Genomic DNA, 12,645 nt, shown 5'->3' with positions numbered 1-12,645 from the left:
GACTTGATTTTTTTACCTGGAGAGAGTGAGCCTTTTTCCCACTCATGTATTTTGATGTGAGTTTATACACTGTTTATTTTTGGTCATGGAGTCTAACCAACTCCATAGGCATCATCTTTTACAATTGTCACAAAGCACCTTCAGTGCAGTGACTAAGAAAAGTCTTTCGGATTTCCCAAGGTTTAAATACCTTCTCTGGGATCAACTACTGTTTCCCTGAACAGTGGTGTGAAATTGACTTCACTTAGTCCTGTAAAATTCTAGACCTGGCACACCCCATCTTACAATAGTGCTGGAGGGGTTACTTGGTATTCCCTGTGTCCAGTTACTCATGTAGCATTCACATGTTACCCTTTCCTCTCAGAATGGCTGATGGCAGTGGTTTTACAACGAACTACCATGATTTAACCGACCGCGAACTATTCGCAGCTCCGCTAACGTTAAATCGCGGAGCCATGTTTTTCAAGATGGCGGCCGGCCATCGTTGCTAAAATGGGTTCCGGTCTTCTTTTGTGGCCATGTCTTTGTGGAAAGGTCCTTCTAGAGTTTTTCCCTGCGCGCCAAACCAGGTTTGGTCTTTGTTCATTCGCCTTTGGCGGACTTCAGGAGTGAAACCCGCCTCTGGCTCCAGAATTTCTGGGGTACGCAGGAAGTGAGGGAGGTGCCCGAAACTCCATGTGCTTAGTCTCCTAAGAGACCCATATGCACTCTGTGGTGATTGGCTGGCTGACTGTCAGGCAATGACAGCCACCCTGCTGGGTGAGTGACAGCTAGGCTGGAATGAATGGGAGAGAACTGAATAAAAGGCTTGGAAGGCAGAGTCGACCACTGGACGAAGGAACCGAAGAAGAGCTTGAAGATGAAAGCTGCTGCAACCCCTGGACTGTTGGTTTGCCCAGTGAAACCCTGCTGCAGGTCCGAATCGCTAAGTTTGCATCGAGAGAGAAGTCCTGCAAGGATGACGTCTCCCTTTGAGTTGGTGGGACCAATCAACTCCCTAGTAAGCCACTTGGACATCTATCTCGGAGCTGGTTGCATTTCCTCAGAGTACTGCAGGAAACCGTAGAGCCAGGTAGAAGGATACCAGATTGTGTGCGTTGCTTGTAAACTGGCCTAAAGCATTTGGAAGATCCTCCGGACCCCCACGACGTTGTTCCGACCGAGCCTGACACTCCTCAGCAGAGTGCAGGACCTCGGAAGCAAGGACAGTCCACTTTGACTGCCAGGACCAGTGTTACCGGTGCAGTAGCAGAAACACGAAACGGCCACTGAAATTGAAGTTTGCCAGTTGCAAGCTTTTGACTGTCCCAGTACAGTGCAGGAGTCCCCCTGACGTCCTCCCTCTTGTCCCCACGACTGAGGATCTGGAACAGCGACATCTGCATGAACTGCCAGGAACAGAAGTCATCAGCTGCATCTTTTTCTTCATTTGTAAGGTACTGTAAAACAAGACGGAGAACTTACCACTCACTGTGAAAGTGCTTGAAACTTTTGCAACTCTCAAGACTAATCGGCTTGTGACCCAACATATGATTCTCCTTTTTACAAACTACTCCTAATAACTTGTGCAGAGACTTTCCTGTTTACTTACCAGAATTGCTTTATCCTATCCAAGACTTTAGCTAGTCTATTGCTCCCTTCTAAAGAAGGCTTTATAACATACTGATGAATAAAGTGTAAGAGTTTATTTGAATACCTGTACTTGTGAATCTTTGTGTAACTCCACTATAGCTCACATTTTCTCTCTTGAGAGAAGCCTGGCTGCTCAACACGCTACCAAAACTGTGTAGTAAAGACTTATACCAAAGGTTGGGCTGCCTATACCTGTAGTCATAGTTGTTTGTAGTGTTACCGGAGGGTACTGCATTCAAACTTTGCCTAACACTCATGCCTTGAAGTTTTACGTGGCACGCATTAACAGTTTTCGGAAGACTTCTCAATTGTTCGTCAATTCTTGACCAATGAATCACAGGAAGGCCTTGTCGAAGGCTTCCATCTCCAGATGGCTTCCCGGCTGCATCATGCACTATCATCGGCTGGCTAACAGACCTCTTCCAGGCCCGCGGAGAGCCCATTCCGCCAGAACCATCTCAGCAACACCAGCGTTTCTCTCTGGTGTGCTCCTGCTCGACATCTGCAGGTCTGCTACGTGGAGGTCCATGCGCACCTTCACAAGGTTCTACTGCGTCGACGGGGATTTCAGGGAAGAGTCCCGTGTCGGCCAAGCTGTCCCTATGCAACTTGTTCACTTGAGGTGAGTCTGTTCCAGGGGTGAGTGTTTTTACTTCTGTTGAGCCTTGCCACCTCCCGTGGTTATGTATATGTACTGCTATGTAATAATTATTCATAAGCATGTGGATCCATGCCAGACCCCATGCTGGAGAAAGGAACACGTTAATCACCTGTAACTCCTGTTCTCCAGCATGGGTCTGGCATGGATTCAAATGCGAGCCCTCCTGCCATCCCCTCTGTGGCTCTTCTTGGTTCAGTCGGTCACTTTACCTGCTCAAAAAATCTGAAGATGGCCACCAGGGGTGTCGCTTAGGGGAGGACTTCATTGGATGGAGGCAGTATTTCCCAGAGTACAGTGATTGGTTTAGAGAATAAAAGCCGTTTTCAAGCCAAAACAAATGTTTTTCATTTTACAGAGGATTCACAGCCTGACTGGGCATATTCATGAGCAAGTGTATCCATGCCAGGCCCATGCTGGTTACAGGTAAGTAACTTGTTCCTTCGAAGGGATTGTGTCCTCCGACGTATTCCTCATCTTAGATATCTCCTTCCAGCTCTGCTGGCCTCAGAAAATGTTTTCTCTAGAGGGCGCTGCGCGTCGATGTCCTTCGAGTCGATGTCCCTAGACAGCCGCCGTATCGACGTTCGACGTCATCCTGCCTATAAAGGCCGCGCGCAGCGTCCGTTGCTCAGTTCCGTTTTTCCGCGCTTACTCGGTGCCTCGGAATACCGTTGCTCAGTTCTTAGTCAGAATAATCCTATTTACCTCGAGTTATTCGATCCGTACTCGATGGCTTCCTCGTCGGAACCGACAACTCCTCGATCCGGCTTCAAAAAATGCCGAGATTGTGGGAAAAAGATGTCGTTGACCGATCCTCACAGAATTTGTCTGTGGTGCTTGGGAGCTGAACACCATTGTTCGGAATGCGAGGACTGTATGTCCATGACAGCTAAGGCCCTGAAGGAGCGTAGGGGGAAGCTGGAGAAAGGTAAGACTTTTAAAGCTTCTTCTTCGTCGACGAAGTCGAGACATTCGTCTCCTCGTCACCATTCGCGCTCCAGGTCTCGGAGTGGGTCTCATCACTCCTCGAGATCGAAGCACTCGAAGAGGAGACGTCGAAGATCCCCTTCTCCGTCTTCCTCTTCCTCTGTTTCGCCAAAAAGAATCCCTTGCCCCACGAAACATAGTTCCCGGGCTGAATGGGAGGAATTCCGAAAGAATATGATGAGCGTCTTCGAGAAAGCGGCCTCGACCCCCTCGAAGACTGCCGAGAGCGATGCTCTGGTCGAAAGACCCGAAGGTCAAAAACGCCGCGAGTCGCAGTACCCGGCGAAAGAAACCTCTCGAGCGCGTTTCGAACCCTCGAGCAGGACTATGACCTCCAAACCTTCCTCGAAGGTGCCGTCGACGAAGGTCCCGTCGAGGTCGATGTCTTCGACACCGTTGTCGAGGGGACCTTCGACACACGGGTCTGTCGACTCGACGCCGGCCTCGACACCGGCGTCGACGCCCAGAAAAGTCACGGTTTCCACACATCCAGTGACTATCCCCAGGCCCTCGACGTCGATGACTTCGATATTGTCGAGTAGAATTCCAATTCTGTCGAGGTCCTCGAGGCCTCCACCTCTGTTTTCGACGCCACGCTCGAAGCCTTCGACGTCGACGCTTTCGAGGCCAATAATGACAAGTTCGGCACCCTCTGCCTTGGAAATGGGATTTACTCCCTTTATTAGTTCAGAACAATTGAGAACTATATCCTCAATTTTAGAAGAGGGTGAATTGTCTGAACAAGACATATTTGAGTTACAGGGACCTGTAACCCCAGTTAGAGAGGAATTTTCCTCTGAAGAGCGCAGATTAAAGGATCTTCATGATTCTTTACATGAGGCAAGTGGGTTAGACACTTCCCCTGAGGTGGAGTTTGCTAAGCCAGACCCGGGGGAGCATGCTGAAACCCCCTACAGAGCCTTAATGGCCAGAATTACAGAGTTCATGGGGTGGTCTGCACCTTCACAATCTTTCCAACAAGATGACCTCACGGATATTCTTGACAAAGGCCCACAGGAGGATCCTGTGGTGCCTTTTCATAAAGCTCTTCAGAGAAAGATCATGACAAACTGGGAAACCCCAGATGTAATACCTGCAGTAAATAAAAAACTGTCTACAAAGTACAGGGTATCTTCCACAGACCCAGAGTTTTTGTCTAAACACCCATCCCCAGAAAGTCTGGTGGTACAAGCAGCATCCTCTACCGATGTCAAGACGGCTTACCCTACAGTCCCACAGGACAGGGACGATAAAAAATATGATGCTATGGCAAAGCAAGTCTTTACAGCATGTAGCATGGCGTTAAAGTCTGTTAATGCTACTTGCACCCTTGCTAGGTTCAGCCATACACTTTGGGAGTGTGCTTCTACAGCGGCTGACTGCATCCCGGAGGGAGAAGAAAGGGATGCGTTCCTGAATATTATACAGGACGGTAAAGACGCTATGTGCGAATCCCTCCAGACGGGCATTGACTCGGCTGACAGTATCAGCAGAGCAATGGCGGCAAGTACTTCAACCAGGAGATTTGCTTGGTTGAGAAGGTCGGGTTTTGCCCCAGATGTGCAAGCCAGACTCTTGAACATGCCATTCGATGGCTCTTCTTTGTTCAGGAAAAAGGCGGATGACAGTTTAGAGAAACTGCAAACTTCAAAAGCTGCAGCAAAATCCCTAGGAGCTGCAATCCGTCAGACTCCTTTTCGTCCCACAGGAACCTCTGCGAGGGGCAAGTCCTTTCGCTTCTACTCCGCATTCGGAAGAGGTAGAGGACGACCGGCTCAAAGGGGTCAAAGAAGAACTACCCGAGGTGGACGGGGTAGATATTCTAAAGCCGCAGCAACAGCAGGTGCCTCTTTACCATCGGCATCTGCATCAGCTGCCCCAAAACCACTCTGAGGACTCCCCTCACAGGACACCTGTAGGAGGCAGGTTGACTCAACATCTGGCGGTATGGCAGGCTATCACGTCAGATGCTTGGGCATTGGAAACAGTCGCCCAAGGTTACTGCCTGCCTTTCCTACGTATACCTCAGAGTCATCCACCGGGGATCAGCTCTCAGAAAGCTCCAGATCCGCTCCTCTTGCAGGAAATTTTGGACCTGCTAGAGAAAGGTGCCATAGAACCGGTACCTGTAGCGGAGAGGAACAAGGGCTGGTACTCCCCTTACTTCCTCATTCCAAAGAAAGACGGAGGACTGAGACCCATCTTGGACTTGCGAGAATTGAACAAATTCCTCAGAAAAGACAAATTCAAGATGGTCACTCTTTCTCAGATCCTCCAGGCCCTTCAGTTCCAGGACTGGTTGGTATCTCTGGACCTTCAGGACGCTTATTTCCATGTGCCTATCCATCTCAAACACAGGAAATACCTGAGGTTCGCAATTGGCAACTCTCACTATCAATTTCGAGTGCTGCCATTTGGGCTGACCTCCGCCCGAGGGTCTTCACCAAGTTAATGTCGGTAGTGGCTGCAAGCCTAAGGAGGGAAGGGATTCACGTCTACCCTTACCTGGACGATTGGCTGATCAAGGCTGTTTCTCCGGAGCAAGCTCAGATCCAGCTAAATCACGTGTGCCACTTCCTTCACAGACTGGGCTTCTCCCTCAATTTAAAGAAGTCACAAATGATACCATCGCAGAGACTCCAGTTCATAGGAGCGATCCTGGATACTTCCCTGGGAAAAGCCTCGCCACCAGAGGTGAGGGCTCAAGATATTCTACAGATGGTTACCAAGTTCCAGCATGCCCAACGTCTCCCAGCCTTCGACTTTTTGAGGTTGCTAGGCCTCATGGCATCCTGCATTTTCCTTGTGCCAGAGGCTCGCCTGAGAATGAGATCCCTCCAGTGGGCACTGAGGACTCAGTGGTCACAATTCTCAGGGAGAATGACAGATCTTCTTCAGGTTCCCGACAGAGTAGCTCGAGACCTTCAGTGGTGGGCCTGTCAGGAGAACATTCTGAAAGGAGAACAGTTTTGGCAACCCTGGCCGGAGATAACAGTAGTCACGGATGCCTCACTCACGGGGTGGGGAGCCCACGCCAACGATTTGACCATCAGCGGTCGTTGGTCTCCATCGGAGTCCAGACTACACATCAACCTGTTAGAGCTGAGAGCCATCAGACTTGCGCTGAAGGCTTTCCTGCCAGCTGTACAAGGGAAGAACGTCCTGATAATGACGGACAACACGGTGGCCATGCATTACCTCAACAAAAGAGGAGGCGTAGGATCACTACCCCTGTGGAGAGAGGCGATGCAGCTCTGGTTTTGGGCAATTCAAGAAGGAATCTCTCTATCGGCAGTTCACCTAGCCGGAGAGAAGAACTTGACATCGGACGCTCTGAGCAGGCAGAACACAGTCTCCCACGAGTGGGAGCTAGCTCAGGAAGTCCTTCAAGAGATCTTCGCCCTTTGGGGAACCCCTCAGGTAGATCTGTTCGCCACCAGCCTAAATAGGAAATGCGACCTGTTCTGCTCAAGGGAATTTCCTCCGAGAGGAGCTCTGGGAGACGCGTTCATAGTGGACTGGGAGTTTCCGCTTCTGTACGCGTTCCCACCGGTCCCTGTCATTCCTCAAATGATCAGGAGGTTGAGAAGATTCCGTCGAACCATGATCCTAATTGCCCCGGATTGGGCCAGGAGAACGTGGTACCCGGACCTTCTAGACTTGTCCATCTGCCCTCCAATTCGACTTCCACTCAGAGAGAACCTACTCTCACAGAAGGGAGGTCAGGTTCTCCATCCAGACATCAAAACCCTCAACCTTCACGCTTGGCTTCTGAACGGCTGAGGTACAAGGATTGGGACCTCCCTGATGATGTTATGGAGGTGTTGCTTTCGGCAAGGAGGCCAGCAACAAAGTCTTTATACCGCTGCCGTTGGAACAGATTTTGCAGCTGGTGTAGAGAACAGAATATCGACCCATTTTCATGTGGTACACCAATGGTTTTGTCCTTCCTACTATATTTGGCAAATTCAGGCCTTCAAGTTGGCACCATTAAGGGCTATCTCGCAGCGCTATCCATCTTTAAGCGTACTGCAGAAGAACCATCCTATTTCAAATTACCCTTGGTAATACAGTTTCTAAAGGGGTTAACCAATGTTTATCCCCCAAGACCATTCCAAGTTCCCCTATGGGATTTAAACTTGGTACTAACTTTCCTGATGGGTACACCTTTCGAACCTCTCCATTCTTGTTCGTTAAGATTCCTTACCCTTAAAACTGTTTTATTAATAGCACTTACATCTGCCAGAAGGGTGAGCGAATTACAAGCTCTTTCTTGTAAACCCCCTCATACAATCTTTCACAAAGACAAAGTTGTCCTGCAAGTGAAGCCTAATTTCCTCCCAAAGGTGGTTTCTGAATTCCATATCACTCAGAAGATTACCCTACCATCTTTCTATCCTCCTCCTCACCCGGGGAAAGAGGAAGAGAGGTTACACAGACTAGACCCTAGGAGGGCTTTAAGTTTTTACATTAGTAGACTAGCCAGGATAAGACAGGCAGACCAGCTGTTTGTAGGTTACACAGGTCACAAGCTGGGGTTACCAATAACTAAGCAGACCATATCCAGATGGATCATTCTAGCCATTCTGGAATGTTATAAACTGGCAGGGAAAGAGCCCCCTCAAAACCTTAGGGCTCATTCGACCAGAGGTATTGCAGCTTCATCGGCCCTCAAAAGAGGCGTGCCGGTTAAAGACATCTGTGCGGCCGCTACATGGTCGTCTGTCCATACCTTTACACGTTTTTACAATTTGGATTCCTCCTCCAGTCACGAGACTAGGTTTGGAAGGGCTGTACTACATTCTATTCATCAATAGAAGACAGCGTGAAGTCAGTACTCACTCCTCCGAATATAGAATACTGCTATGGGAGCCTATCTAAGATGAGGAATACGTCGGAGGACACAATCCCTTCGAAGAACAAGTTACTTCTTACCTTGTAACGTTCTTTCGACTGGATGTTCCTCCGACGTATTCCTCATCGACCCTCCCATCCATCCCCGCAGTTCTACTTCCCTTGTTGTTGCAGCTTACGCTCCTTCAGGGTGATTAGTCTAGTCCAGACAGTAATACTGTGGGCTACAAAACAGAACTGAGCAACGGACGCTGCGCGCGGCCTTTATAGGCAGGATGACGTCGAACGTCGATACGGCGGCTGTCGAGGGACATCGACTCGAAGGACGTCGACGCGCAGCGCCCTCTAGAGAAATAATTTTCCGAGGCCAGCAGAGCTGGAAGGAGATATCTAAGATGAGGAATACGTCGGAGGAACATCCCGTCGAAAGAACGTTACAAGGTAAGAAGTAACTTGTTCATCTCCCTCTTTCCTCACAAGCCAAATCCAGAGCGCCTCCCTTTCAGGTATGCTAGAGCGCAAATTGGCAGCTGAGCGCAGTATAAAACCCAGTAGCATAACAACACTTAACTCTGCATCTGTGACTAAGGAGAGTGTGTGGGACTGAAACATAGGCTTCACTCTGCTCTGAGAACGCCCATCCTTTGGCTTGAAGCAACAATGACGAGGTGGCATTTACTACCGAGCCACGTGTACAGGTCACTCTTGGTGGTATTACAAAGAAAAGCAACACCTTATTATTAGGACAGTTTTTCTAAAGTCCTACCAAGACTTCATAAAACCATACATCTGAGGCCATACATAAGCTCCACTCTTATTATAAGGCTGTACCACATGGGAATGAGGTAGAATGGACAGAGCAGCCAGGCTTATCTTAGGAGGGAGAGAGGGCTGTAGCTTGGTACAAAGAAATTGTAACATACATATGGTCCAAATAAACACTGAACCACTGTGTATTGTAAACAAATAAATGGTTTATTTAAATACAAGGGGCCAAGATGAATCTTGGGTAAATAAGTACTATCACATTATATATAACCACAATTGTAAAAACCAAGTCAATACTTGAGGGATACAACCCAAAGTATAACCTTATTCAGAATAGCTATCAGCAGTTCAAGGTGAGCCAAACCTATAACACATTCAGAATGCAATCAGCTATTCTTGGGAAGCAAATCCAGGTTACATATACTTACTGTCAGTAATTCATGGGTAGTAGACGGTGACACTCGGTTAAGAAATCACATAGTTTACCAACCCTGCTACCGGGATACCTGTCTGAATAGTGACACATTCATGGAACAGTATGAACCTATCACTACATTTAGGATGACCTTCAGTTTTACCAGGTGAGTAAGACCTAGGGTTGTAATAAACTATCACAGTTGAATTTTCAGATCCGTGATTAAGGTAAGCATTAACTCCTTACGCTATTTTAAGATTGCACAAAGCAGGCCATGGTCAGCAAAACCCACAGTACACTTATTCAGAATGGCACAAAGCTATTCAAGGTAGGTAAATCCCAAGGCAGGCTTATTCTAGACCGGCTATACAATACAGCAGGTCAGGGCAAGCAATACCCAGTTGGTAAACTGATAGACTTAGTTTCTGAAAGAAATAGGTGAAGCCAACAGCATTACTTTTGGGAAGAGAAGGATCCTAATCACAGGTAAGTAAAATAACCCTTTGTATACTTTTATGAAAGGCAGAACGCAATTGAAGGTAAATAAGAACTTATGTTACTGCTCATATTTCAGACAGAAAGTTACCAATGCAACTCATACATCAGTAAAAGAATGTCAACCCTTCATATAGTTCAAGGCAAAGGGCTGACCTTGTTAAGGCCTTCCCTAATCTTGAAGCATGAGTCATCCCTTTGGCAGAAGAGGCACCCTAGTGGTTTAGAGGCCAGCTTTTGGCAGGGTCGGTATAGGCACAGAATGCTGAACAGTCGGAGTCCCTGAGGAAGGCTTTTCAAACAAGTAAGTACTTTACTTCAGAGTTGTTGAAGGGGTCCAGGCACTTCAGAGAAGACACCGTAGAGGGATTCCAGCATTGGCTTGGGCGTGCTGGAAGAGGGAACTCCCAATCACACAAATCTCCCTTAAAACTTCACAGGACTCTCACAAGGCTTAAGGTGAGTAATACCCAAGGCCACACCGTACACCAGCAGAGAAGAGTAGTTTGCATCTGGGCGTCTTCATGATCTGCTGCCCAAAACCCGATCCTTGAATTCCTTCTCGTGGTGACTGAAGATAGGGCACTGAAAGGGAATTTGCAGCTGGGATCAACAGGGAAGACTTCAGGCAAGAGTTTAAAGGCTGGTTGCGGTTCTGCCGCCCTTTTTCAGGACCAGGCAAAAACCTAATATCGCTGGTTGGATTCTCATCACTTATCGAGTCCAGTACTCTGGTGAGGGGACATCGAGGATTCAAGTCAAGCCTCTGGAGGTCCAGCAGGATGCCACCAAAGTTGGGTAGGAGTCTCGTTCACGAACCCGAGGTCGATTGGAAGGAAGGGTTACAGCAGGCTCTGCTTACACAGGCTCTGCAGTCGTTGGAAATCGCTACAGCCGTCTTTTCTTTATCTTCCTCTTCGGTTTCCGCTGCAGTGGTCGACTTGTCAGCAGCTTCCAGGTTCAGAGTATTTATCAGGAACTACAGCATGACTTCTGCAATCTCCTCCTGCCTTTTTCAGAATGGGGGCGGACTGGCTGTCCGTTCAGGACAGCCAGCACCCCACTGGGAGTTGGTTTCTTTCAGGCAAGGTGAAAGACAAAGGGCTGCAAAGGTTTGGAGTCCTCCCTCGCTTCCTGCCTTCTCAGACACATGTAAAAACAAAAAAGAAGGCCACCATTTTAGCAAAACCGTGGCCCTTCTGTGCATTACCGAGGCTGATTTGATAGTAGTTACACTGCCCACAGCCATTCAAGTAAAATGAAAGGGGGTGGAAATCCCTCTTTACTACTTGGGAATTGTACTTCACCCAAGTACATGAACGATACATTAGCCTGGGGTGCGCCAATGGGCTTCCCCGTTAAGCCTCAAAGTTGTAGGAAACTGAACTTCAATCATACACTATGGAGAGACATAGAAAGGTCACCCATAATAAGAGTAAAAGCCTGGGTGAGCGGGGTAAAAGATTCCCCTTTGCCTAGGGGCAGGTTAAATAGTTGCCAAGTCCAAGTAAAACGTTCTGGGGTTGACACAGGTCAGAAAGATGTATCATAAATAAATCTTACCTAACACCATGATGGCTTTAACAGAGGTTGTGTTTCCGAAATATGGCTTGTGGTATTTCCAAAATTCCTTAATATTTTTTCTTTTCTGTGGGATGCCCACATTTTACCCGCTTCTTGGGGATTGTCCTACAGGTTTGTTTTTATAAGGTTTAAGGGGTGTTCTAGCACTTGCCTTTACTTAATGACCAAGTTTCTCGGCAATTTGTACAATTGGTTAATTCTTGCATGAAGGTAAAATATAAATAATTTCTGTAGTGTATTTTCACCTCATCGTCTGGGCGTATTCAATGCATGCAGTATTCAAAGAATGCCACACTTGGTCCATACAACATGAACTGTAATTTGCGGGTGGTGAATGGAGGTGGAATGTAAAATGCCTTTTTGTATCACTACCACCAAAGCCATAATGACGGACTTAGCACTGAGAGGAATATTGCATGAATCACTAGATAAAAACATGTTTAATTTTTTTGCATTACAAATGTATGCTGTCTGTAAAAAAGGCTTATTTCTGGAAAAACAAGTTTGAATGTGTTTCAACATCTCATTGTGTTTGGTTAGACGATAATTGGCATTGAACTGCCTGCCACTTATGTCCCTGTCTGAAGACCTCTTTGTTTCCTTCTTCAGATTTTGGACGATTTGTTAGAAATTGATCGAGTTACGGCTCATTTCTGAAGCACTGCACCTTCCTTTGTAGACGAGCGGACCCTCTCCTCACCCGCCATTTTACTGCTGCTGAGCCTGGATCCGCATCCGATTCCCGGCATGCTGGGCTCCATCCTGCTCTGTGATGAAGGCCGTGGTTTTCTGCCCTGTATAGTTTCTGTGTCAATGTTTTGTTTGTAATCTTATTGGGTTTTATATGAAGAGCGTAAATATTTGTAAGCAAAATGTAAAACAAAATACAAAAAAAATGTAAAGGAATTGTCTGGTGTTTTCTTTCTGATTTGACACACTGCCTGTTTCCATGGCATGGTTTAAGGGGTCCAGGAGCACTCTACCCACCTGAGAGAAAGATAAACCTACATCCCAGCTTTCCTATTCCCAACGGGTTGAATGCACTGCCACCTGCCTGCAGGAACAGTCACTGCTTCTCACCACTAAGAGAAAAGCTATGCACTGGCCTACTCTGTGCGTTTGTACACATTCAGCCCATTTTTCTTTCTAGCTGACATGTAATTTAATTGAAATCGTACAGCAATCGGACTTTTCACAGCTAACTTGCGGAACAAGAGGCGGCATCCAAAAGACTAGAGTTCTTAGGCTC

At 47.5% G+C, this 12,645-nt stretch overlaps 1 protein-coding gene across 4 annotated transcripts in view; it reads left to right on the top strand.

The window, feature by feature from the left end:
• Window positions 1–12,302, top strand: part of CPSF1 (cleavage and polyadenylation specific factor 1) — a 777,662-nt gene extending 765,360 nt beyond the window's left edge. For all 4 annotated transcript variants that reach the window (XM_069621953.1, XM_069621950.1, XM_069621951.1 and 1 more), the window contains exon 38: window positions 12,006–12,302. In XM_069621953.1, the coding sequence (XP_069478054.1) occupies window positions 12,006–12,053 (48 nt within the window). In that variant the 3' untranslated portion in view covers window positions 12,054–12,302. The remainder of the gene's footprint in view (window positions 1–12,005) is intronic.
• The last annotated feature ends 343 nt before the right edge of the window (window positions 12,303–12,645 follow it).

Source organism: Ambystoma mexicanum, chromosome 5q (assembly GCF_040938575.1).
Source record: "Ambystoma mexicanum isolate Mex_15411 chromosome 5q, UKY_AmexF1_1, whole genome shotgun sequence".
Classification (NCBI taxonomy): Eukaryota; Metazoa; Chordata; class Amphibia; order Caudata; family Ambystomatidae; genus Ambystoma; species Ambystoma mexicanum.
Note: the sequence above shows the minus strand (reverse complement) of the source record. Positions and strands in the feature narration are given on the sequence as shown.